The sequence below is a fragment of the Uloborus diversus genome, unplaced genomic scaffold (genome assembly GCF_026930045.1).
Source record: "Uloborus diversus isolate 005 unplaced genomic scaffold, Udiv.v.3.1 scaffold_214, whole genome shotgun sequence".
NCBI lineage: Eukaryota > Metazoa > Arthropoda > Arachnida > Araneae > Uloboridae > Uloborus > Uloborus diversus.
Window position 1 is genome coordinate 83,277 of NW_026558367.1, and position 24,954 is coordinate 108,230.

Below are 24,954 nucleotides of genomic sequence, written 5' to 3' on the forward strand. Positions count from 1 at the left end.
TATACAATGCGTCCAATTTATAATGTAAGTTAAATAAATACCTTTGTGCATAAAAAGTAAAATAAGAAATAACAATGCCAAATAGCACAAATTGCAGAGTATTGAAGCCACGTGTTTCCACGTTACAAGGAACGCCTTTTTCAAAAGGAGTTGTTTGTAACGCCGAAACACGCGTCTGTAGTAATCTACAATTTGTGCTATTTGACGTTGTTATTTCTTAGTTTATAATTTATAGTATATTTTAAAAATTGGTTTGTATCTATGAGAATAATATTTCTTAATAAACAATTAAGATCGCAGTTTCAAATCAATATTGGAATTAAATGTAAGAAATTTGTTTACAAGAACAAAAAATTTTGCTAAAATTTTCGGAAAACAATGACTTACCTTGAGCGATTCTTCATAGAAGGCTTTCTTGGAAGACTAAACTGCATCAAAACCTTATCACTTTCATTGCTGAATTTCCCTTGTTGTACCTTTTAATAAATAAGCGCGCATTAAAACAAATTTCAATCAACGAGTCATAATGAAACATAAGATTTAACTCTCGACTGTTCTTAACTAGAACGGGAAATTCATCTTCCTCCCTCTTTTTTTCAAAAAGAACCAATCGCAAAATCAGCATTATGACAAAATTATTTCAATTCACTTGAAACAATGGGGTTGTTTCCTTCAGTCAAAAGTACTACTTTTAGTCATTTTAGTTGAAAGAATGAACAAAAACAACAATATGGACTCTGAAAATACTTTCATTTTCCCAACATTTCATTTTTAATACACAACCACACACACACACACAAATACATACACCTATACACACATACATAAACACATACATACACACACCTACACATACATACAGACACCATACACACAACTACCCAGACACTCATACCTACACACAGACAAACACACGTGCTTACACACACATACCCCCCCCCCCCCACACACAACGACTTGCTACATATACACACACTCGTGATTGCGAAAAACATAATTTGAATTCAAGGTCAAAATTCAAATTATTTTTTTTTTTAAAAGAATCAATCGCAAAATCAGCATTATGACAAAATTATTTTAATTCACTTGAAAAAAGGAGTTGTTTCCTTCAGTCAAAAGTACTAGTCATTTAAGTTGAAAGAAGGAACAAAAACAATAACATGGAAAATACTTTCATTTTCCCAACATTTAATTTTTAATTAAGTTTTTAAATGCGCGATTTATCAAACAAGGAGTGGTCTTCATAATGTCACAAGAGATGTACTTTGGCGCGTAATCCACTGTCACGCTGAATGCTTACGCTTGCTGTCTACCACATTTCCAGGTTATGATCAATCAGAAGCGAATGAAATATTGCGCTCTAGGCTTGCTATCAATCTTATCGTTGCCACTACATTGAGTAAAGAAACGAATTAAATATTGCGCTCTGTGCTAATAGCATCAGAGAATGGCCTTTCATCACTTGTGATATCATGTGTAAAAGAGTAAAAAATTAAATTGAGTCTACGCACCGATTAAAATAATTATTAAAAAATACCAAGCTTTGTCAAATTATTTTGAAAAGGGTCAAATCCTATATTTTTAAGCATGTTCTTTCAGAAAAAGTTATTTTTAAAACTTCGGAAGTGACCCCATTATTTCAGAAAGGGCGTAAGTTATTTTCTGCACAATTGAATTAACTGTGTTTTACCATTTTTTGTGTAGAGAAATCGACTAGTGCAGAAGGGAAGTATGTTCTTACATAAAAGAGCACTTTATTTAGGGGCCACAATTCTCGTTTGGTGCAGAAAAGGATGAGTAGCGGACTTACGCCATTTCTATTCTCAATGCGAATCAAGGAATAGTAAAGCACAATGTGAATACAGCACCATCACTTAGATGGTTCAAAAATACATGTAAAAAAAAAGTAACTCCTAGATACCAGGACACTCCTCAATATTTTTAGACTTGTGGATAGCCACATGCTGGAACAATTTTAGCTTCCTATTTCAACTGAAAGAGGGTGCCCAACCCCCTCCCCTAAACTTCAATAGCATGAGGAGGGGGGTTAAAAAATATTTCGAACTGAAAAACAATGCAACGTATATACACTAGAAATATGCATATACATTGCGATATATTAAGCGTGTCTCAGGCACCATTAGCAAACACGGAGGATCTTCCTCCGGTTGGAATCGAGCCCAGGAGTCTGAAGTTACTAGTCCAGCGCCTTACCGACCAGGCCACCACAGTCTGGAAAAAAGCAGAACTGCTGGCACAAAATGGGGAAATCGCACATGGGTACAGTTATCAAATTTACATTCACCAAAGGTCACACTCCTCACAAAACACTAACTCAAGTCATAGACACCGGTAGAAGGGTTCAGCCCCCCCTCCCCGCATTTGAAAAAAAAAGACATCAAATTAATAAATATTATTTGTTTGTGATTGACGTAAGCGAAACCTCAGTGTCCAACGCGCGCCTGCGCAGACTTTTAAAATAAGACTTTTCAGAACTTTTTCTGGCACCTGTAGATTAGAAATGGATACAGTAGAATGTAGTCGCTAAGTTTTTCGCGCTGTAAATAAAAGCTTTTTTTCCATATTATTTCGAGTAGAATTGCTTACCCTTCAACAAGTTTTGATTTAGAACAATGCATGTATCTTCGCACCCAAAGAACAAATCCACTGAACCACGATAGAAAGATAGAGCCAAACATTTTGGTGCAACTGGACCGGGAAGCGACGAACATCATTGCCATTAGATGCAAGGTAAGCAATATATTTGAGAACATTTTAAATAATTGTTCAGTAGAAATATAATATGGAGCTTGAACTTTCAAAAAAGAAACGATCGAGAGCTGTTCTGAAAGGAATAGTTACTAAATATGTGAACAAATTAGATGTTGAAGTATTAGATTCTTATAATGTAGGAACATTACAAGAACATCTTGATTATTTAACTGAAATGTCGAAACAAATTAAAGAAATAGATAAAGAAATTCAAGATATAATTAGCGATGAAAAAGAATTTGACACAGAAATTGTAGCGGCCGTTGAATATGGCCAGAAAATAGTTGTTTTGATTTCTAAAATTTCTGCTCAGTTGAAAATGAAGCAAAACACGCGACAATTTGACTCTAATATACAAGCAATTTCCAATGCACAAGAAAACATTGAAAGTTCAAGCATTGATAACAATGTTTATTTGAATAGAAATGTTTCTGCTGATTGTTCGAGAAATATTAAATTGCCTAAATTGTCTATTGAGAAATATTTTGGTAATCCTTGTCAATGGTTGGAATTTTTTAATCAGTTTCAAAATTCTATAGATAAGAATGATAGTTTGACAAAAATTGACAAATTTTCATATTTAAAATCCTTATTAGGAGGTGCAGCATTTAACGTTGTAAATGGTTTTGCACTAACAGATGAAAATTATGAGAAAGCTTTGACATTGTTAAAACAGAGATTTGGTAGAGAAGAGCTTGTTATTAATGCTCATATGTCAAAATTATTAAATTTGCATCCTGTAAAAAATTCCAACAATACATTTGCTCTTAGAAAGTTATATGATACTGTAGAAGTGCAAATCAGAAGTCTTGATTCTTTAAATGTAACTTCTGGTATGTACGGACATTTATTGCTTCCTATTCTTATAAAATTAATACCTGAAGAAATAGCTTTAGATTTCAATAGAAAACGTTTGAGTAATCTTTCGAATGGGACTGATTTTGATGTTTTAGAACTTTTAAACTTTCTGAAGGTTGAAATCGAATGTAGGGAAAGTAGCTTTCTGCTTCATAAGCAAAAAGAAGAAAAACCGAAATCATTTTCTCGCGAGCCAGACAAGCTGCCGAAGCCTGGCGCCACAGCAGATCATAGACAAAACACTTGTAGCAAAGCATTTGATCCGAATTTGTCATTGCGTAGTCATAATTACTCTAGAGCTCATGAATATTTAGCACCGATTTATGAAAGCAAATGCATTTTCTGTAATGATTCACATGACTCAGAAAAATGTAATAATTTAAGTGTTAATGAGAAGAAAGAAATACTTAAAAAACAAGCCAGATGTTTTCTGTGTTTGAAATCGTTTCATAAAATTCGTGAATGCAAGAAAAAAGAAATGTGTGATATTTGTAATTTGAAACATAGCAGAGCTATTTGTTATCAGTTGGAAAACAAGCGTAATGCGAAAAAGGAAGAGATTGAAAATAAAGTTGTTTCCGCTGTCTCTCAGTGTAATAATGATAGCTCTGGTAATAAGAAGATAGGAATAACTTCAAGCAATAATATTTTGTTACAAACTTGTTCTGTTTTTGTAAAACATTCTGAAAAAGGTACATACGCGCCTTCTCGACTATTGCTCGACAACGGTTCGATGAGGAGTTTTTGCACGCGTGAAATTGCATTTAAATTAAAACTTCCTGTTGTTAAAAGGGAAACTTTATCTGTATATGCATTCGGGTCAAAACAAGGAATTGAAAGGGAATATGATGTGGTAAGGATGAAGTTAGAAAATAGAAACGAACCTTCGCTTAACATTGAAATTGATGCCTTAGTGACCGATCAAATATCTGCTACTAATTTGCCTGCTCCTAATTTGAATATTAGAAAGTCGCATATAAAATTAAGAGGTTTACAACTCGCGGATATTTACGACGACAAAAACAATAAAATTGAAATATTGATTGGAGTGGATTATTATTATGATATTGTATCGGGAAGGCTAAAAAGGCTAAATGACAAACTTGTAACTTGTGAAACTATATTTGGGTGGTGTTTAATTGGTAAAAGTGATATTACCAATGATTTGTTGAGTATGAAGGTTTTCGTAGAAGAGAAAAATATTTCAGATCAATTAAGGGAATTTTGGGAACTCGAAAATTTAGGTGTTGAATCTGAAACGGTAAAAGAAAACAATTCAGATGAAGAATTAATGAAAAAATTTGAATCGGGGATTACTTTCAATGATGGTCGCTATAAAGTTAAGCTTCCCTGGAAAGCTGACATGAAACCGTTGTTGAATAGTAATGAAGACGTAGCGAAAAGAAGTTTTCTAAGGTTGAGAAATACTTTCAAAAATGATCCCGCTCATTTTTATGAATATAAATCAGTTTTGGACAGCTACATAAATGAACATATTATTGAACCTGTCCTGGGAAAGAATGAAATCGAAAAAAAGGCTAATACCTTTTATTTGCCACATAGAGCTGTTATTCGAAATGATAAAACCACAAGTAGGCTTAGAATAGTTTTCAATGCAAGTTCTCATTCCAAAAACCAATTGTCCTTGAATGACTGTTTATACACCGGCCTTAACTTTACTCCTGATCTTTTTATTTTAATAAACAAATTTAGAAGCAATCCAATAGCATTCACTGCGGATATTCGACAAGCGTTCCTGCAGATAGAAATAGACGAAGAAGATCGCGATTATACCAGATTCTTTTGGGATGATGAACCAGAGGGAAATAAGAATGACGAAAATTTTCAGATATTTAAAATGTCGAGAGTTCTATTCGGAGTTAGTTCAAGTCCGTTTCTCTTAGCAGCAACTATTAGGCATCATTTGAAAAAATACACAGATGAATTCCCAGAAACATGCAACCTTTTGAGTAGTTCATTATATGTAGATGACTTCATCAGTGGCCAAACGAATGTAGAAGAAGCATTGAAAACGTGTATAGAGAGTCGAGATATTTTTAGAGAGGCGGGTATGATGTTGAGAAAATGGAAGACAAATTCTGCCCAGCTAAACAAACGGTGGCAAGACACCGGACTAGACATAGAAGACACAAATCATTCCGACAATCAATTCTTAACTCCCAGCAAAGTTTTAGGAGTTGCATGGGATGCCGAGAAGGATGTATTTTATTTTGACACACAAAATTTAGAAAAGTTTTTGTCTAAAAGGAATAACACCAAACGATTTCTTTTACAGGCTGCTAGTCGCATGTTCGATCCGATTGGATTTTTAGGGCCTTTTGTTGTTCGAATAAAATGTTTGATACAAGAAATATGGTGTTTGGGACTAGATTGGGATGACAGTCTTCCGCAAGAACAAAGTAAAATTTGGAATGAATGGTGCGATCAAGTTCAACACTTAAAAGAGATTAGCATACCCAGACATTATTTGGCTGAAGCCCTTCCTGCCAAAGTACATTCCATCCAACTACATTCCTTTTCTGACGCCTCTAAACGAGCTTACGGGACTGTGGTATATCTTCGCGCTCAGCTCAATGATGGAAGAATCATTTCTAATTTTTTAACTTCCAAAAGTAGAGTAGCTCCGCTTAAAACTCTATCGATACCGAGACTCGAACTGCTAAGTACACTCCTATCTGTTAGATTATGTGACAAGATTTCTAAAGTTATTGAAACTCCGTTCACTCGTCATTTTTGGACAGATTCATCTATTTCTTATTTTTGGATCAACAGTAACCCCGAAAAGCTGAAAGTTTTCGTAAGAAATCGAGTACGAGAAATACAGAAGTATAGCAACCCCAGTGAGTGGTCGCATTGTCCTGGATCTCAAAATCCAAGTGATTGTATCTCAAGAGGCTTGTCAGCTGAAGAATTAAGGAACAGTGATTTTTGGTGGCATGGATCCACATGGTTAAGACAAGATGAAACATATTGGCCGAAATGTTTAGAACCATTGAATCCTTCTGATGATGAATTGGAAAAATTAGAAGTCAGAAAAAATGTTGTAGTGAAAACAGTCGTATCCGAAGATAAAGTTGAAAATGACCTCATTTCAAGATATTCGTCCTTCATGGAACTGATTAGAATTAGTGCGTGGTGTCTAAGATTCTTAAAAAATTGTAAGCTTCAACCTTTAGAGAGGAAAAAGAATCACCTAAGTGGATTTGAATTGCAGAATGCAACAAAGTTATTGGTTAAACAAATTCAGCAGTATGAATTTGGAAAAGATATCAAATGCTTGAAGAAGAATATGACTCTTCCCAAAGATAGTAAGCTACTTAATTTGAACGTTTTCCTCGACAAAGATGAACTTTTAAGAGTAGGTGGCAGATTAAACCAATCAGAACTTTCAGTTTCTCAGAAACATCAATTGCTTTTGCCCAAAGTCCATCATTTTACAGATTTACTCATAGAATATTACCATAAAAAATGTTTCCACTCTGGAACTCAAACTACACTCTCGGTCATTAGACAATTATTTTGGATACCCTCAGGGCAAGCGCGTGTAAGACGTATTATAAACAAATGTTTAACCTGCTTTAAAACAAAAAATCAGACGATCAATCAAATTATGGGAGATTTACCCCGAGATAGAGTCGTACCGTCAAGAACATTCCAAACAACAGGAATTGATTTCGCAGGACCTATTATCACAAAGCCTAACTTGAAAAGATCTAGAGTAAAATTAAAATCTTATGTTGCTTTATTTATCTGTTTTAGCACAAAAGCTACGCACTTAGAAATTGTTTCGGATTTGACCACAGATGCCTTCATGGCATGTTTGAAGAGATTCATAGCAAGACGCTCGAAGCCATCAACTATTTAGAGTGACAATGCTACTAACTTTAAAGGTGCTCGTTCTGTTTTGAATCAATTATTTCAGATTTGTAGAAAAGATCATGTTCAGCGTTTCTGCGCAGAAGAAAATATCGAATGGAAATTCATTCCGCCTGCTTCGCCACATTTTGGAGGATTATGGGAAGCAAATATAAAATCCACGAAGAAACTTCTGTTAAAAGTAACTAAATCATCAGTTTTGACATTTGAAGAGTTGAATACACTCATAGTCCAAATAGAGGCCATTTTAAATTCTAGGCCAATCTGTCCCCTTTCATCGGACCCTACAGATTTGCAACCACTCACACCTGGTCACTTCTTAGTTGGGGCTCCCCTCTTATCGATACCTGAAAATGATACTGCTTTGGATTCTTTGTCTCTTCCTTCTAGGTGGGTTATGATCCAGAAGTTGAGGAAAGACTTCTGGAACAGGTGGTCGAAAGAGTACCTCAACTCCTTGCAAACACGAGGCAAATGGAGACAAGCAACGGCTAATCTCAAGGTTGGACAACTTGCCCTCCTGAAAGACAATTGCAGTACCACCTCTTTGAACTGGACCTTGTGCCGCATCGAGAAAGTGTATCTAGGTGAGGATGGAAAAGCCAGAGTTGCTGACGTGAGGACTCAAGCAGGGACATACACCAGATCCATTACTAGATTGTCACCCTTGCCATTTGCAGAAGAGGTTGGACATCCGTCCAACGGGGGCCGGCATGTTTGTGATTGACGTAAGCGAAACCTCAGTGTCCAACGCGCGCATGCGCAGACTTTTAAAATAAGACTTTTCAGAACTTTTTCTGGCACCTGTAGATTAGAAATGGATACAGTAGAATGTAGTCGCTAAGTTTTTCGCGCTGTAAATAAAAGCTTTTTTTCCATATTATTTCGAGTAGAATTGCTTACCCTTCAACAAGTTTTGATTTAGAACAATGCATGTATCTTCGCACCCAAAGAACAAATCCACTGAACCACGATAGAAAGATAGAGCCAAACATTATTTAAATTTAAAAATAGCAATACATTTCAATAAATAAAAATTTATTTTTTACAAAGAACAAGTTACAAAATACATAAGCTAAGATGTACATCACAAAAATTATTAATATCGTGTTTTTGTCCCCGAGCACAGGTAGCGAAATGTATTTCCAATTTTAAAATTAAAATAAAATTAAACCAGGACAAACTGCAAAACACTTAAGAAAAATTACAAAATACACAACTAAAAAGATTAATTTCGCTTTTATGTTCATGAGTGCCTTTTGTCGCCAACAAAGAGGGGGGGGGGGGCGCATTACACGACGGCTTTTAAAAATAAAATTAAAAAGTCATATTAAGTCTTTTTTCAAAAAATTTTTTCCGCTAATAACAAATTTTAAATAAGTAAAATAAAATTTCTTGTAAGCAAAAGACGAACTATAAAAATTTAAAAATATTGTGAACAGAGAAATAAAAAACAGATAAATTGAGTAATTGTAACAAGTATGAAAATACATCTCAGTATTAGGTTTAAAATGAACTTAATAAACTAAAATTTAAAGTAAAATTTTAAAAATGGAGCAAACTCTGTTTATTTTATGTATTTACATGCGGGTGCATTCGCCAGCATATGATTCAGCTGGCGTCCATAACTAAAGGGGCACCAAAAGCATTCCTAGTACAATAGTTCATATTTTGAAGCATTTGTATGCCTCGGTATTATCTTTTAGGGGGAGATGGGGTACGTTTTATTGCTGGTCACGTTGGACCGGTCTCACTTATTTTAATACTTATAATTTTTGCTTTAATTTATGACTAACAAATAGATCTATGGTCCTACAAATCCTACAATAAAATCACCTTCTACAGTTATATTGAACAAATTTTATTCCAAAAAGTGTTATTTTAGCAGTGCCGAGTAATTTTAAAAAACTGCAACTTCATTTTTTTCAATGGGTTTCATCAGATTTCAGGGAAAAAAAATTGTACTCCTTTCTTAAAGTAAGGATGTTTAGTTCACAATTATTTGCAGTAATATTTTTTGTCATAAAGAACAAAAACGATGAATCATTTTTTCAGATCAAGAACGTGGGGTACGTTGGACCGGACCTACGTACCCCAAGTAATTTTTTTGAAAAAAAATTCTCTTATATCTCAATAATTACAAAGCAAAATTCTAAGCAGTCGTATACTATACATTATAAGTAGGTATATTTCATAATTATTCAACAAAATATTGCGTTAAATTAATTTTACCAAAAGATGTATTTCATATCTGCACTTTTTAACTATTTCTATTTACAAATATCCTTCTAAATTTTTCCAGACAATTGTTTTCAAAGAATATAATATGTAATATGTAATAGTTCCTGTATTAAACATACTTTTTTGCCAAACAAGCATTCTACACAAATAGAAAATAAAATAGATGAATTTTTCGCCAATTGGCTTGCCCATGTTATGGTTCCACATTATGATAATTTTGTAATTTACTCTTCCACGTTGTAATAATTTGCTCTGTAAAATGTTCTTAAAATTGCAATAGAAAAAAGAACAAAATCGAATTTTCGAAAATTCGCTTCGAGGTGCACCCCCCCATCCTATAAACTAATTCTGGGCCAAATTTCATGAAAATTGGTCACACGGTCTAGGCGCTATGCGCGTCACAGAAATTCTGACAGAGAGAGATTCAAACATCCAGACTTTCAGTTTTATTATTCGTTAAAGATTTAACATAAAAATTTTCAATACAGAGGGGGAAAGAAACTTTCTTTCGTGAGGGTTTAACTTTTGAGAGACTCGTAATAGCGAAAACCTTTGCCTCGCCAAGTATTTCAAGCAGTTATTACATATTAAACTGGGGAGCTCCGACCCCAGCTCGTTTCGTTCGCTAACCCCCGTTCATCACCTGCAGTGGGTGACAAATGATGATTTTAATTTTCTTAGATGACCCGCATCTTAAGGATTAGAATGATGAGATAGGACGGAATGACTTTTCCTGGATTTCCTGTATCTAACAATACAGGTGTTTGAGATGGTACAAATTATCAGTCCGGAAGCGATAGGGTTGCAGACACACACGAACAAATAGATGCGCACAGATATTAATAGAAAGTAACTGATTTTTTACCACTTAAAATAAAAATAATAAAGTAGAAATATTTTTTAATATTTATTTGTGAAGCATTTCGCTTATATATCATGAATAAATACAAGAAAAATAAAAATATATTATAAAATTCACCATTTCGCAATGATGCGCAAAATATAAAAATTTGATGCAAAGTTTAGAGAAATTTGCTCCAATCCCCCCCCCCCTCCTTGTTTGAAAGTAATTGAACATTAATATGCTCTGCATCCGGATTTTTAAATCCGACAACTGTCAATCAATAGTTCGACACTAAGATATATTCATTTCGAACAAAATGAAGTCCACTTTCACTGTTTATATGTTTCACAAGAGAAATAAAGTCTCCATTGTTGGGGCAAACCTAACCTGGCAACATTGTGAAGGCTTCGCAGATCCTAATCACTGCATTACAACGCTGCCAGGTTAGGTTTGCCCCAACTGCAGGTTATAATTTCGTCTAAAATATCCTAATGGTCTTTAAAAGCTTGATAACTTAATTTTTAAAAAACATTTTAAATTTTGTTTTAGCGAGCATTAAAAAAAGTAACAATAAATAAAATGTTACGAACACTTTTGGGAAAAGCCTTCAAGTTATTTAAAAATAATTTAAAAGAAGAATACATAAGATTTAGATTTACATGCACGCTAGGGTGGTTCAAAAATGCATGTAAAAAAAAAAAAATCTCCAAGATACTGGGACACCTTTCAATATTTTTAGACTTGTGGATAGCAATATACTGGAAGAATTTTAGCTTCCTGTTTCAACTGAGAGAGGGTGCTCAACCCCCTTCCCCAAACTTCAATAGTATGGGGAGGGAGGGTTAAAAAATACTTCGAACTGAAAAAAACAATGCTACATATTATAATATGCACTAGAAATATTGATTTGTATATTAAAGGGGAGGCGTGATAGCTTTGAATGCTTTTGGGAATTGTGTTTAAAAGGAAAACCTTCACAAAATAATGATCCTTTCGCTTCCTCGGAATCGACGTATACCAAAGAAGTAAGAAAACAACAAAGCCAGCTCACTGCACACTTTCAAAATCCCTAAGTACTACAAGGCAATACATTGAGGTTTGTGAAATGGTACAGTCTTACATTATTGGGCGGTTTACATCAACTAGATTCACATAGGTCATTGCAGTTGAACAAGAGTGCTTGCTTTTATTAAACAAAAGTGAAACAAATTTTGAAAAATCAAGTGAGTTTTTCAAAAATGACCTAGACATTGAGAGACTGCACATTTACACTTGAATATGTCAGCCGATATCACTTATGAAAAAAACAACTGGTCTTAAAAAACATGCTTTAATTAAAGTACCTTTTTACAAAAATACTGTGCGTGTTTGTATTTATTTCCTTTTTTCAAAGCCAAAAAATATGTGTCAGGCTTGTCGAGTTTTCAAGGTTCTAATGTTGATTAAATGACATTAAAATGCTTAAAAAAATCTTTGAAGCTCACTATTTTTTATCTCAAATTTAGAAAAGTTCCCGCGGCAAGACCCCCCCCCCCCCTTTATAATATTTTTTTTTTTTAAGTCGACATCTCTAGGAGTGCCCTTCCATGCAAGTCAAATGCCCTACCTTTTTTAATGCCTCGCTACGGCACTGCACGGCTCCCCGTAGAAAAGAACAAAAAACTGTCTCTTTCTAAGACAAGTGACATGATCTAGTTGAACCAGAAAATTTGTATACCATTTTTTAGATTGTTTTAAGTTAAAAACGCCATGTCACATTTATTTGTTTAAATTAAACACCAGAAAATATGTAAATTGGCATTTTCAAGGTCTGACCTTTATTTGGGAGGAGGGGGGGGGGAATCTCCGTGGGACTGCATAACCACCTAAACCCCCGGTGATGTCTAGCCCCCTCAATAATTTTTGCAAGTCGGCGCCCCTGAGCACCGTCTTAAAATGTGAGTAAGAAGCTAAAATTTTTAAAGAATAATACTTTTAGTAAGTGTACTAAAAATAGAGGGTGTCCTGGACTCTACATGAAAAAAAGTTTTTGAACCACCCTAATGCACGCTTAAAAAAAGCCATAAACAACCATAGATTCAAATCCATAAAATGCAAATAAATAAAATTCTCCCCCCCCCTCCCCAAGTAAGGGTATGTATAGATTCCCGCCCCCCTCTGGACTATTACGTAATTAATGATCGACCCCTAACCGTGCAGAGGGTTATGCGAGAATCGTAGATAATCCGAATAATAGGTTAAAAATACTACTGTATACAATAGCTAAAGAATATGATTACCACTCACACATACATTTAAATTATTACTAAAAACATTTCATCTATTAACATTGAATATAAAACAAAATGTGTATAAAATCTAAAGAGCTGCTCACCCCTTTAAGAACAATGGCGTACCCCCCTATATACTGCAAAGTCCTCGTCCCCCAAAAGCAAGTGTCCTCCCCCCAAAGGAAAAAAATACCCCTCAGAACAAATCCCGCTAAAATTTCAATGGCGCAGTCTGCGCCATGACCCCCCCCCCCCTTGGGTGGGCACCCCTGAAATCTAAAAGCAAAAAATAACACAATCATAAATAAAGAATAAATACCTTTGTGCTGAAAAATTTAAAATGTCAGTAATCCAACGTTATTAAGCACAAAACTTGCAAATGATTGCAGACACGTGTTTCGGTGTTACAAGGAACACCTTTTTCAATGCAAAGAAGTGTGAGCTTTTGGATGAAAAGTCATCCGAGAAAAGGGGTTCTCGGATGACTTTTCATCCAAAAGCTCACACTTCTTTGCATTGAAAAAGGTGTTCCTTGTAACACCGAAACACGTGTCTGCAATCATTTGCAAGTTTTGTGCTTAATAACGTTGGATTACTGACATTTTAAACACAATCATAAGTTCAAAAAAAAAAAAAAAAAAAAAATCTGAAAAGACCCGTGAATAATCCGACCGGCGAAAATCGGGACTTTGCTGTAATCAATAGTGACACACTATCAACATTTTGTAATTAAGAAAAATAAAATGCAATACTAATTTAGATAACAAGAAATAACAAGTAAACATCATAAAACAAATTTTTGAAGCGTATTTATTATTTGAGACAAAATTGCTTAAAAATGCTATTGCGTTTCCTCCAACGCCAGTGCTTTGAGTTCGGTCCCTTATACCTCGCCGGGATGCGAATGTGCGTGGCATTAAAACAGTAAAAAAACAAACGAATATTTCTCAAAAATAAGGGGACAGCTGCCCCTCATTGCCCTGAAAGGCATTTAAGAAAAAAAAAAAGAGTTCGCTCCCATCAAGACTACTGTAAAAGTACTTATTTTTACGAAATGAAGAAATTTGTGATTTTGAGAATTTTAAATAAACGGAGCCACAAGTCGATACATACATAATATTGAAATATTTCGAGAGGCTTAATTTTTCACGCTTACGACGGGTTAGCGAAGATAAGTTCTTTTAAAGTACGAAAATGCCAAACCAAAGGATAAAATTCTTAAATGGTATTTCTTACCGCATTTTTGATGAAACCATTCGCCGCAATTACTTGAGATCCCGACGTTCTAGCTTACCGGAGAATCGTCGAATGAAAATTGAATTTCGCTTCGAAGCCAGAAACATGATGCACGCATGCGCGTACTTCGGAGCTCTGCGGTTGGTCTCTGGTGTCTTATGTTAATTACTTCGCAGCTTTTTAGTGGAAAGGATGCGATTGGAAATTCGAAGTGGTGGAGATAAGAAACTTTTATGTGCTCGAGAAGAGGGAAGAAGTCCGCGAAATAAACAGCCAACGCAAATCGGCGGGGAATGCAAAAAATGACTTCGCACGCAGGGCCGTGGTAGCCTGATCGGTAGGGCATTGGACTCGGGGCCGGAGGGGCTCGGGTTCGATCCCCGCTGGTCGAAGACCCACCGTCGTCATTAAAGGGGACTGGGCGACGTTAAATATGATCGTGGTCTCAATGTCCTCCAAGTGAAACGATACCTCTGGGGGTGTTAGTACCAGGTAGCTAGTTCTAAATTCTCATTAACTGTTCGATCCGGTGATGGTGCTGCCATCTATCGGTATATAAAATAATGGAGGCAAGGCACTAGTATGCAGACCTCGACATAAATACAGTTGTAGTCAGTTGTGACTCTTGAATAGAATAGAATAGACTTCGCACGCTTTTCAGGATTCGCATTTCTATTTCCTCTTCAGTTTAAAAACAGAAAGGTATTTCTTTTCTGACGCCTTATTAATGCAGGTGAAAAAATGAGACGAAGGAGCAAACTTCACTTTTCGCACAATGACGCATTTTTATTTATTTATTTGTTTGTTTATTCATTCATCCGTTGCAAATACAAATCCGCATCATCAATACGCACTTAAACAAGCCCTGCGGCGTCGGAGGAAAAATAACCGACTGCGACTCTTGGATTTTTAAACCTACTATTTTTGACTCCGACTCTTTACCCCAATATCTGTCTGACTCCGACTCCGCAGTCTCGATTTGAGCTACTTTTGAATCATTTATTACTAGTACTTTTTATTTCTTTATTTATGCATTAATTTATCGTCACCTTAGAACAACAGTAGTATATCTTAGGGGCTGTCCGCCGATGTTGTCACGCTTCGAGAGGGGGGGGGGGTCATGAAATTGCAACTGTTTGTGACAGGGGGGAGGTAGGGGAAACAAAAAGTGTGTCATCCCGCATTTTTCATAAGAATATGTAAGCGTTACATGTGACGAAGGTGGGGGGGGGGGGGGTTAAGGTAAAGTGTGACGCTTGGTGATAATGGGGGGAGGGGGGTCAACATGTTTTAATAAAATTGTGATATTTATGGACAGCCCCTATTTTTAGGCGAAGATGACTAGCTTTGAGGCAACGACATTGCGCGTGCGTGTGTGTGTGTGATTGTAGTTCCATACACAAATCCAGTTTATGTCGGATTTTTTTTTTTTTTTTCATATTTGGCCCAGAGGTCCTTTGGTGCTCAGGAGTAAACAGAGGGATTTGCCTCATACAAATCTACAGTTTCCGTGGCATCTTCACCAAAATTGGGACACAGGTCCTTCGATGCTCAGGAACTCACATAGGGAGCTTTCACTACCCCATAGGATTCTTTTTCCCTCTGCGATTTTTTTTTTTTTTTTGAAAATCCACGAAACGAAATGTTTACGCCTATTAGTACTGATGGTTAACTTGCAGCAATTTTGAACCCAAAGAGGTCTAAGTTAAAATTTTTAGTCCCAAAATTCCTCTTTTCTACAATTGACGGGAAATGTTACACCATTTTGTTTCTTTTATTTGAGCCTGATTGTTGAACATACGCCACTTGGCACATTTTTTTTTTCGTGGTAGACCGTGCCACACTGGGCAACGCAGTTAGTTATTAATAAAGCTATCGGTTGAAAATGGAGTCCGTTTGATAGCTCTTTTGAGATAAAAAATACTTTCATTTGAATCAAACTTCGAAGAATATAGAGACTCTTTAATATTTAATGGAGTCCTTTCCGAAATTTTAAAAGTATTTTTTTCAGAAATAGTATGCTTAAAAACATAGGATTTGACCATTTTTTAAAATAATTTGACAAAGTTTAGCATTTTTTAACAATTATTTTAACCGGTGTACAGATTCAATTTCATTTTTAACGCTTCTGCGCATGACATCACAAGTGATGAAATTCTATTCACTGATGCCATTAGCGCAGAGCATAATATTTAATTCGCTACTTTACTCATATGTAGTGGCAACATTACAGTTGATAGCAAGCGTAGAGCGCAATATTTAACTCGCTTCTGAATTATCATAACCAGGAAACGCGGTAGACGGCAAGCGTAAACATTCCCCGCGGCTAAGAACATCACATGTGACGTCACCACGCCTTGCTTGAAAAATCGGACATTTAAAAAAATTAATTAAAAATTAAACGTTTTGAAAATAAAAGATTTTTTTTCTCTCCATGATTATTTTTTTGCTCATTCTATCATTTTCAGTGTCTAATTTTCGTTTCTTTTCAAATCCTAGAGATCATTTTATTTTATTTGATTGTGCTGTTGATGGGGGGGGGGGTTAGACTATTTCTGAAGTAAAGCTTCATGCAACTTATCGGTAGTAAACATAATAATAACATATTCTAAAGTAGGCTGTCATGTTTCCGCGCAAAAAAGTTTTAAATAAACATTTACGTAAAACATAGATTAATAAAAGTGTATCTGACGTTAAAATCGTTTCAAGTTCATTTCAAATTGTGTATATAGTTTCAAAAAAACTTTGAAATACGTCTCCTCCTTACATTTAAGATTAATATATATATTTTTTTCATTCTTGCAACAATTTCAGACGACTGATTTCAACCCGATTCACTCGGCAGACGACATTTTAAAGTCGCAAACATACACATGCTTTTCGGTCTCTATCATTAGAAGCTTGTGTGTGGATTGTGGAATCTTTCTTGCAAAATTTCGGTCTTAAATAAATAAATGATTTGACTAACTATCGCTCTGACCTCTTCAATTTTATTTGTTTATTTTTTTGCAGCTAAACTTGGCCGCATTTGTTATATGTTGTTACAGATATCTGTATTGAAAGGGTCATTTTGTTTGTAGATATTCACATGTATCTAAAAATACAGGGTATTCCGTTTTACCCTGCAAGACCCTTTTTTTTCGCTACCGTTAGTTCCTAGAAGTATACTTCCAACTGCAAATATGTTCAAAATCAGATGCAGAATTAAGATATTGAAAGTTTGAAGTAAAAATAAAAATAAGTCAAAAAATACAAAATTTAACATTTTATACGGGCCCTTTGTGAAGACTTTTAAAGTCTTCCATGAAGGTATCTAGCAGTGCTCAACAGATTGAGCATCACAGATGGACGTCGAAGAAGATTTTCAATAAAAACATTACGGGGGATATTTTTTGAATGAGCAAGCAATATCAATATTATAATCAATAAAAAATATTTACATGAGATATATATATTGTACTTTTGTTCTCTGAAAAAACGTGGGCTGTCCTCCCCCCCCCCTCGACGGTAAACCTTGACCAGGAAAAGAAGGCGGATGACCGTGAAGCGAAACATCATTTGTATCATTTGTAATGGGTGGAATCTGCCAGAAAACACCGAATTGTAAGAGGTACGGTCTCGCTAATCCTATCTATTCCAAAATAATAGCAAACAACCCATTACAACCGATACAAATGATGTTTTTGCTTCAAGGTCATTCGCCTTCTTTTCGTGGTAAAACTATAATTAAATAAGCAAGCGTGTGCAATAAAGCTAGAGTACAATAGCTGACAAGAAATGCGAAAAAATGGAAATTTTGCGATACTGCGCCTTCATTCACTTCAAATACGGCCGTAAATAATTTTACGGCCATGCGTTCTTATAAAAATTCCGCAAAAGTGTCATTTGAACGGTAGCAAGCATAAAAACGCTAATACAACTATCGGCTACAAAATTATAAATCAAAGTTTCATCTGCAAATATTTGCTTCAAAGATTTCTTCGCAATGATCATTTTCCTGGTCACACCTTAGACCTCTAAACCAGGATCACACACTACCTTGGAATGAAAGACAATATAAATACGTCTGCGAATCTTGTATTACCCGTTTCTAACACAAGAAGCAGTCCCCCTTTTTGCTCTACAATTATTTTACTTAGCTTCACATCTCATGTTTAAATACGCTTTTTAAATTATCCGTTAGTAATGCTCTTTACTAATCAAGGTTTCTCAGTTTTAGTAGCTTATCTCAGATTTTCACGTGCTCCCGTTATCTAGGCAACATTTGCTTTCAATTCCGTAAATTGGAAAAGCCTCTCCCCCCTAAAACCTATAACCATTGTATATCGTCCTTAATTTAAAAAACAATCTCAATCTTTTTCAGTCTCAGTCAGCAATTTAATGGTCCCCATCAGATTCTGTTGCGGAAGAACTTTCGAACCCCTCTTGTTATTGAAGCATTTCATCATCTCTTTATTTTACAGTAATCTAGTTTTACTCCCAACAGACTTCAACCACGATCGCATTTTTTTTTTTTTTTTAAATCAAGCGCGCTCCTTTTTTGCCTTCCCAAATTCTTCACCGAGACTCGAATTTTTCATCGCTCTCTTGGCAACATTCGCTTGCCAATTGAGAATTAAATTTTACTTCCCGACTAAGACTATGGGGCCGTGGTAGCCTGATCGGTAGGGCATTGGACTCGGGGCCGGAGGGGCTCGGGTTCGATCCCCGCTGGTCGAAGACCCACCGTCGTCATTAAAGGGGACTGGGCGACGCTAAATAGGCTCGTGGTCTCAATGTCCTCCTAGTGAAACGATACCTCTGGGGGTGCTAGTACCAGGTAGCTATTAGCTCTTGAACTAGTTCTAAATTCTCATTAACTGTTCGATCCGGTGATGGTGCTGCCATCTATCGGTATATAAAATAATGGAGGCAAGGCACTAGTATGCAGACCTCGACATAAATACAGTTGTAGTCAGTTGTGACTCTTGAATAGAAAATAGAAATAGACTAAGACTATCGAAACTGATATCTTTCATGTACGTTTCCTAAACGTATGTCTCCACAGTGAAACAATTGTTATTATTACTATTATCTCTTGTACTTATTCCTGCTTATGTAAGGAGTGGATAATGTTTGAAAACGTTTATGCTTGAAATTTTACTTTCTTAGTGTTTGATACCTTGCGTGGAAGAATCAAATCATTTTTACTTCCTTTTACAAAAAAGGAAGTATTGTATTCGCGAAAAAATTTTCACTCAAAAATCGGCCTTAATCTCTATTTTGCTCACCCCCGAATGAATGTTGAGTTTTTTTTTCGAACCGACCACACGTACATATGTACCTAAGAACGTATAGATGCCCGAAATATCCATTTTGACCTTTCCCGAGTTAATTACGAGTTTTCTCGTGACGTCTGTATGTACGTATGTATGTGTGTGTATGTACGTATGTATGTCGCATAACTCAAGAACGGTATGTCCTAGAAAGTTGAAATTTGGTACGTAGACTCCTACTGGGGTCTAGCAGTGCACCTCGAGCAAAACACTTACACTTCGACTGCTCCGATTAGCATACCAACTCACAACGATAATCATTGAGGAACACATCAAATAGTAAGAGGGTGGATTCAAGGAGAAGCTAGAGAGAGCCGAACCAGCCCCTATGGCGTAGAATACCAGACATTAATTTTTCTTGGTATGATCACATTTAGCTCATATCGCAAGTTCTAAGGGATAAATAATAGTAAACTCGCTTTTCTTTTAATTATTTACGGAGATTTTTTAAATTTTATGCCTGATTGCTCAAAATTGATAAAATATCCCTTGAAATAAAAAGGCTCGTCTTTAAACTAAAATGTCGATTCTTTATTAAACTTGAACGGTTTAATAGTTTAACTTTCACCAGTTTGATACATTTAAAAAAGCTGGAAGTTTTTTGTTGGGGGTACGCGTATGTAGACATGAAAAAACGGGTTGAGAACGTGTGATGTTCGCAACTAGGGTTTCCAATCCCGATATCCCGATCTCAAGGGATCTCGCATGATATTCAGCGGGACTAATCCCGCCGGATTGAGAGCTAAATCCCGCTTTTGTTCCATGGTAACGTTTTCCAAAATTTGCCGCTCATAAAACGACCTCAACTGAAATTTAAATCACCTCGTATATCTTCAGTGTGATTTTTTTTTTTTTTTTTTTTTTTTTTTTGAGATTGAATTTGTATTCTCATTCAAGGTCTCAGTTTCCGTAAGTTTATAGAAATTGGGAAAATGCGTAAAATTTATAAACATTTTCAAAAACTATTGCTAAAATTTGAAATCCATAAAATTACGCTTTAAAAACTGGAAAAATTGTGTTACAGATTGCAAAGCTCTGTAGCCAGGATGCAGTGTTGGAGCACTTCTGTAAGTTTAAGGACTTTACTCAATACCTTAAACTTACTAAAAGTTCACAATATTTTTCTTCAAAGAAGAAAGCAATGAAAAGCCTGACCTTGTTTATATATTCGGCATGACTCTAAAAGACGCGACAGAGATTTGGATGATACTCATGATGACTCGCAGGACAGTGCAGTAAGTTTAACTGCTCAAGTTTTTGAATGTTTCTTTAAAGTGAGAGATGAAATCAATGAAGCCGTCCAAAAACTTTTACTGAGATTGCGACTCGGTATAACCAGACAAGCATTCACCCCTGTAATGAATTGAATGCACTTATACAAACACCAACATTAATGAAAAAAAATGGTATTCTTAATAGAAGTTAAATTGGATAGAGCAAAACACCTATTCAATTGGCACCGTTTTTGATCGAAATTTGTCGTTCTTGAGCAAAAACCAGCATAAGAAAAGAAAAATCCATTTCAAAAGGTGATGAAGTTAATGGGGATCTTTTGCTAAATGGTCCACAATAATTTAAATTTAGTCTCAGAAAAACCAACTGCTGTGAAGCCGCAGCACGTGTTTTTATCAAGCCAGGCCCGGATCTGCGTAGCCGCAGTGCGGAGCATGCCGCGTGCATAAAGGACCCAATGGCACAAGAAATTGAAAAGAAAAGATGAAAAAAACTAGCTCAAAGACTTGTTAACGTTGCAAAAATACACTGTTGGTCCTTGGGGAGTTGCCCAACAGCTTTCGTTGCAGGGGGCCAAAAATTTATACATCCGGGCCTGCATCAAGCGCATCATTTTTTAAGCAAAAATTATTTCCCATTCCATACGAGCATTGTTAAGATGCATTGGACATTTTTAGCGAACACTTTTGCGTACTGAATGATAATTGCTAATTAGAAATGGAATTTGGAAAGTGAAACAATTGATGCACGGGTTTCGAGAAAACTACATATTCAATTACCAAAAGTAATATTTTCTACAAAGCACAACTTTTTCCATTTGACATTAAAATTTAATTAATCAAGTTAATCCAGCGGGATCCCGAGATTCCTCGGGATTGGCTCCTTACAGTCCCGAAATCCCGCGGGACTGAATTCGGCACGGGATTGGAAACCCTATTCACAACGCTTTTTCAAATGAAAAAGCCCTTCTTTTGCAAATGGCAGTACTGATGAAAAGGGCAAGACTCTAAACTCCAGTCATTTATAGACCTTTTTGATGATTTGTGGTTTTCACGATCACTTTTAAATATTATTCCGAATATTGTCGTGAAATAATCTTATGGCCCTGTTTTCTTATAAAACGCGCTGATGTGTGCATCACATGACTTCCTTTCACTCCAATTTAATGTCATTTTCTCATTATTGACAGTTTTAATATGATTCAATAGTTTACTCTCCAAATATCACCAACAGTGGCCAAATTGAAATCAAATTTAAAAATTAAAAAAAAAAAAAAAAAAAAAAAAATCGCCAAATTTGTCACCAAGTTAGCGACAAAACTTGGCGACCAAAAGAGGGCGATATATCGCCAAGTGTCCGCCAAATTATAACACACTGGAGTTTACATCGAAATTAACAATGATTTACCCCCAAAAAGAGGCAAAAGACCCTCTTTAGAGCATCCGAATGCAACCAAAAAGGAAGGTGCACAACTAGACCCATCTAGGAGTCTACGTACCAAATTTCAACTTTCTAGGACACTCCGTTCTTGAGTTATGCGACATACACACGCACATGCGCATATACATTACGTACATACAGACGTCACGAGAAAACTCGTTGTAACTAACTCGGGGATCATTAAAATGGATATTTCGGGTGTCTGTTCGTTCCTAGGCACATTCACGTGTGGTCGGGTTGAAAAAAAAAAAAAAAAAAAAAAAACTCAACATTCATTTGGGGGGGATTAAAATGGAAATTAAGGCCGATTTTTGGGACGAAAATTTTTTCGTCAATACAATACTTCCTTTTTTGTAAAAGGAAGTAAAAAAACGCATAAGCTCATTTTGAGCGGTGGCGAAGTTAAAAATGCTTACGCAGCTATCCGCTACAAAATTATAAACTAAAGATTCGTTTGTGAATTTTTGTCTCAATGCTTCGCAATGAACTTTAGCCCATAAATGGATGAATATACGGTAAATGATTTTTTTTTTTTTTGATTCACAAAGAAAAAGTTATCTATTTAGTTTAATATTTACTATTAAACTAGTTGCCGTTATTTTGTGTTCCTTGTGAAGACTTGAAGATGTTTGAACTTTTTTGAGTTTTATAGGAACCAAGAAAAAATGTGTTTTCAGGGAGTGAAATTATTTGCAAAAAACTGCCAACGAAGTGATGCTAGAAAAGTGACAAAATCACACATGACCTATCAAAAAATCAGGCGTTCTTCTGATCAGAACTTGAACGTAATCCATGGTGTCTACACACAATGATCATTACTTTGTACAAACGTGAGGAAATTTAAAAACCTATAGGGTAAGATGCAGTAGCGTACCTAGGGATTGGCAGGATTGGGTCTTGCTTGAGGCGCAGCAGCCAGGGGGGGGGTGCAAGGACGTAGCCAAGGGGGGGGGGTCCATGGGGTCCGGACCCCCCTTCCCGAAAGACCACTGTCTGCCTTTTCTCGGTTGTTGCACCTCACGACAACAAAAATTTTCCAAAGAGAGAAATTTTATGAAACCCGGTATTTTCCCCTTAAATATTCCCATTTATCGACAATTTTCCCGCGTCCGAGTCAATTCAGAACACGAGAACCTCGTGAAATATCTGCGGGTTCCCAGTTGCCGCAGCTCTCTTCCTGTGTCGCGAAGAATCCGTCCGAAAACGACGAATTTCCAATTCAACCAAACTGGGTTGTGACCTTGAAATTCGTCCCCTCTCCCTCAGCCCACCAAATTGCCATCGGCAAAGTAATTGAAAACAAACATTCCCCAGTCTCATTGGGGTAGTTTTCTTTCTTTCTTCTTTTCGTTTTGACTCGTTTCCCGTTTGGACTTGATTTCCTAGACACATGCTGCACGAAGGACAGCCAGAGTGAGATGCATCCCTGGTGAATTAGTAATTGAAATTCCTATTATTTTCTCTTTTAACACACAGTTTTTTTCTACCAAGCACTTATAGGAAACATGTCTTGAACAAAATTGTAATCAGAAGAAAATTAAGTGTATATAAACTAGGTAAGTTGTAGTGTTTCTTTTAAAGTTTTCTTAACAATACGAGCAATTTATGTGTTAATATGTTTTCCCATTTAAAAACTAAGCTCCGACAGCAACGAAAAAAAAAAAATTTCTACACATTTCGTGTGATTGAGGATGAGAAAAAATAAATATTAATTATTAATTTATTTTTGAACTTTATACTTTTGGTATGATTTATTTCAGATTCATTTTATATTTTGATTAATAATCTTATTTAAACTTTTAGTTTATTTTTAACAATAATAGATTACTTATCTCCCCGGAAGCTTACAACTTTTAAACTGTAATCCTGAAAAGTTCGTTTTTTTTGAACATAAGTGAAGAAATAAATTTGAAGTTGATGCATCGAAATTACTTTTCGCTGTATCAAAGTTTTATGAAGCGAAGAATGAAATTGATTACTTGAATATTTTACTGTAATCAGCTTATGAAATTGCAAGTTCGGTCATATTAACTGATGTAATTTAAAAGTAATTATTAGAAATTCGTACTTTTAAATCTTACTGAAATGTGAGTCTATGGACCCAAGAGAAGAGCAGCTAGTCATTTTTAACTGAAGATAAAAAATCTTTCTTCGATGTTGTTCTGTTTTTCAAGAAAAGCATATTTGTATTTGTTTCATTGGAATAAATTTTCTGATTAGTATTTACCGCCTTTTTACTGAGGAATTATTTAATAAGCGTCTATGCATCCATCATTAGTAAATTGCGAAGGTAGCATTAAACGTAACAAAAAACGGACATGTGCATTTAACTATAAAATTACTAGGTGAAAGTTTCTGCTATTTACTGCGCATATAATTAAAAAAAGGTCAATGCGAGGTACATTTTCTTGTGTTTTTCACGTCTATATTAGATTTTTTTTTTAACTCTTAATTTCTTCAAGTTAAAATTATTTGCTATTTCTTGCAATAGAATATCTTTTACTAACATCACATAAAAGAAAGAATAAAAAAAGTCAATACCTACGTTATAAAATATGATATGCTTTCGAGAATACAGGATGATTACAAAATCGCTCCTAGAATGGAAGTTATACCAATTTGAAAATGAAAGAATCAGAAGTGTTATTATTGTTAGATGAATTTTGGAATTTAGATTTAAATCATTACTGGATTTTTACCCACAATCATTCTAAGATTTTTTTTACAAAAGATTGTCTTTAGGCTTTTGAACATCAGATGACTGTTGAGCAAAAAATTTATAAACTGAGGCTATAAGAAACCTATAAGTTTTGATTTCAAAAATTGGCTAGCTTTATGCATATTACAT

General features: G+C 35.4%; 1 protein-coding gene across 1 annotated transcript in view; it reads left to right on the forward strand.

Annotated features, from left to right (window-relative positions):
• Positions 1-2,098: 2,098 nt before the first annotated feature.
• The window catches only part of LOC129233153 (mucin-19-like), an 88,488-nt gene continuing 65,632 nt past the window's right edge, over positions 2,099-24,954 (forward strand). Inside the window, exons 1-2 of the mRNA XM_054867222.1 lie at positions 2,099-2,280; positions 7,918-8,143. Coding sequence (XP_054723197.1) covers positions 2,099-2,280; positions 7,918-8,143 — 408 coding nt within the window. The remainder of the gene's footprint in view (positions 2,281-7,917; positions 8,144-24,954) is intronic.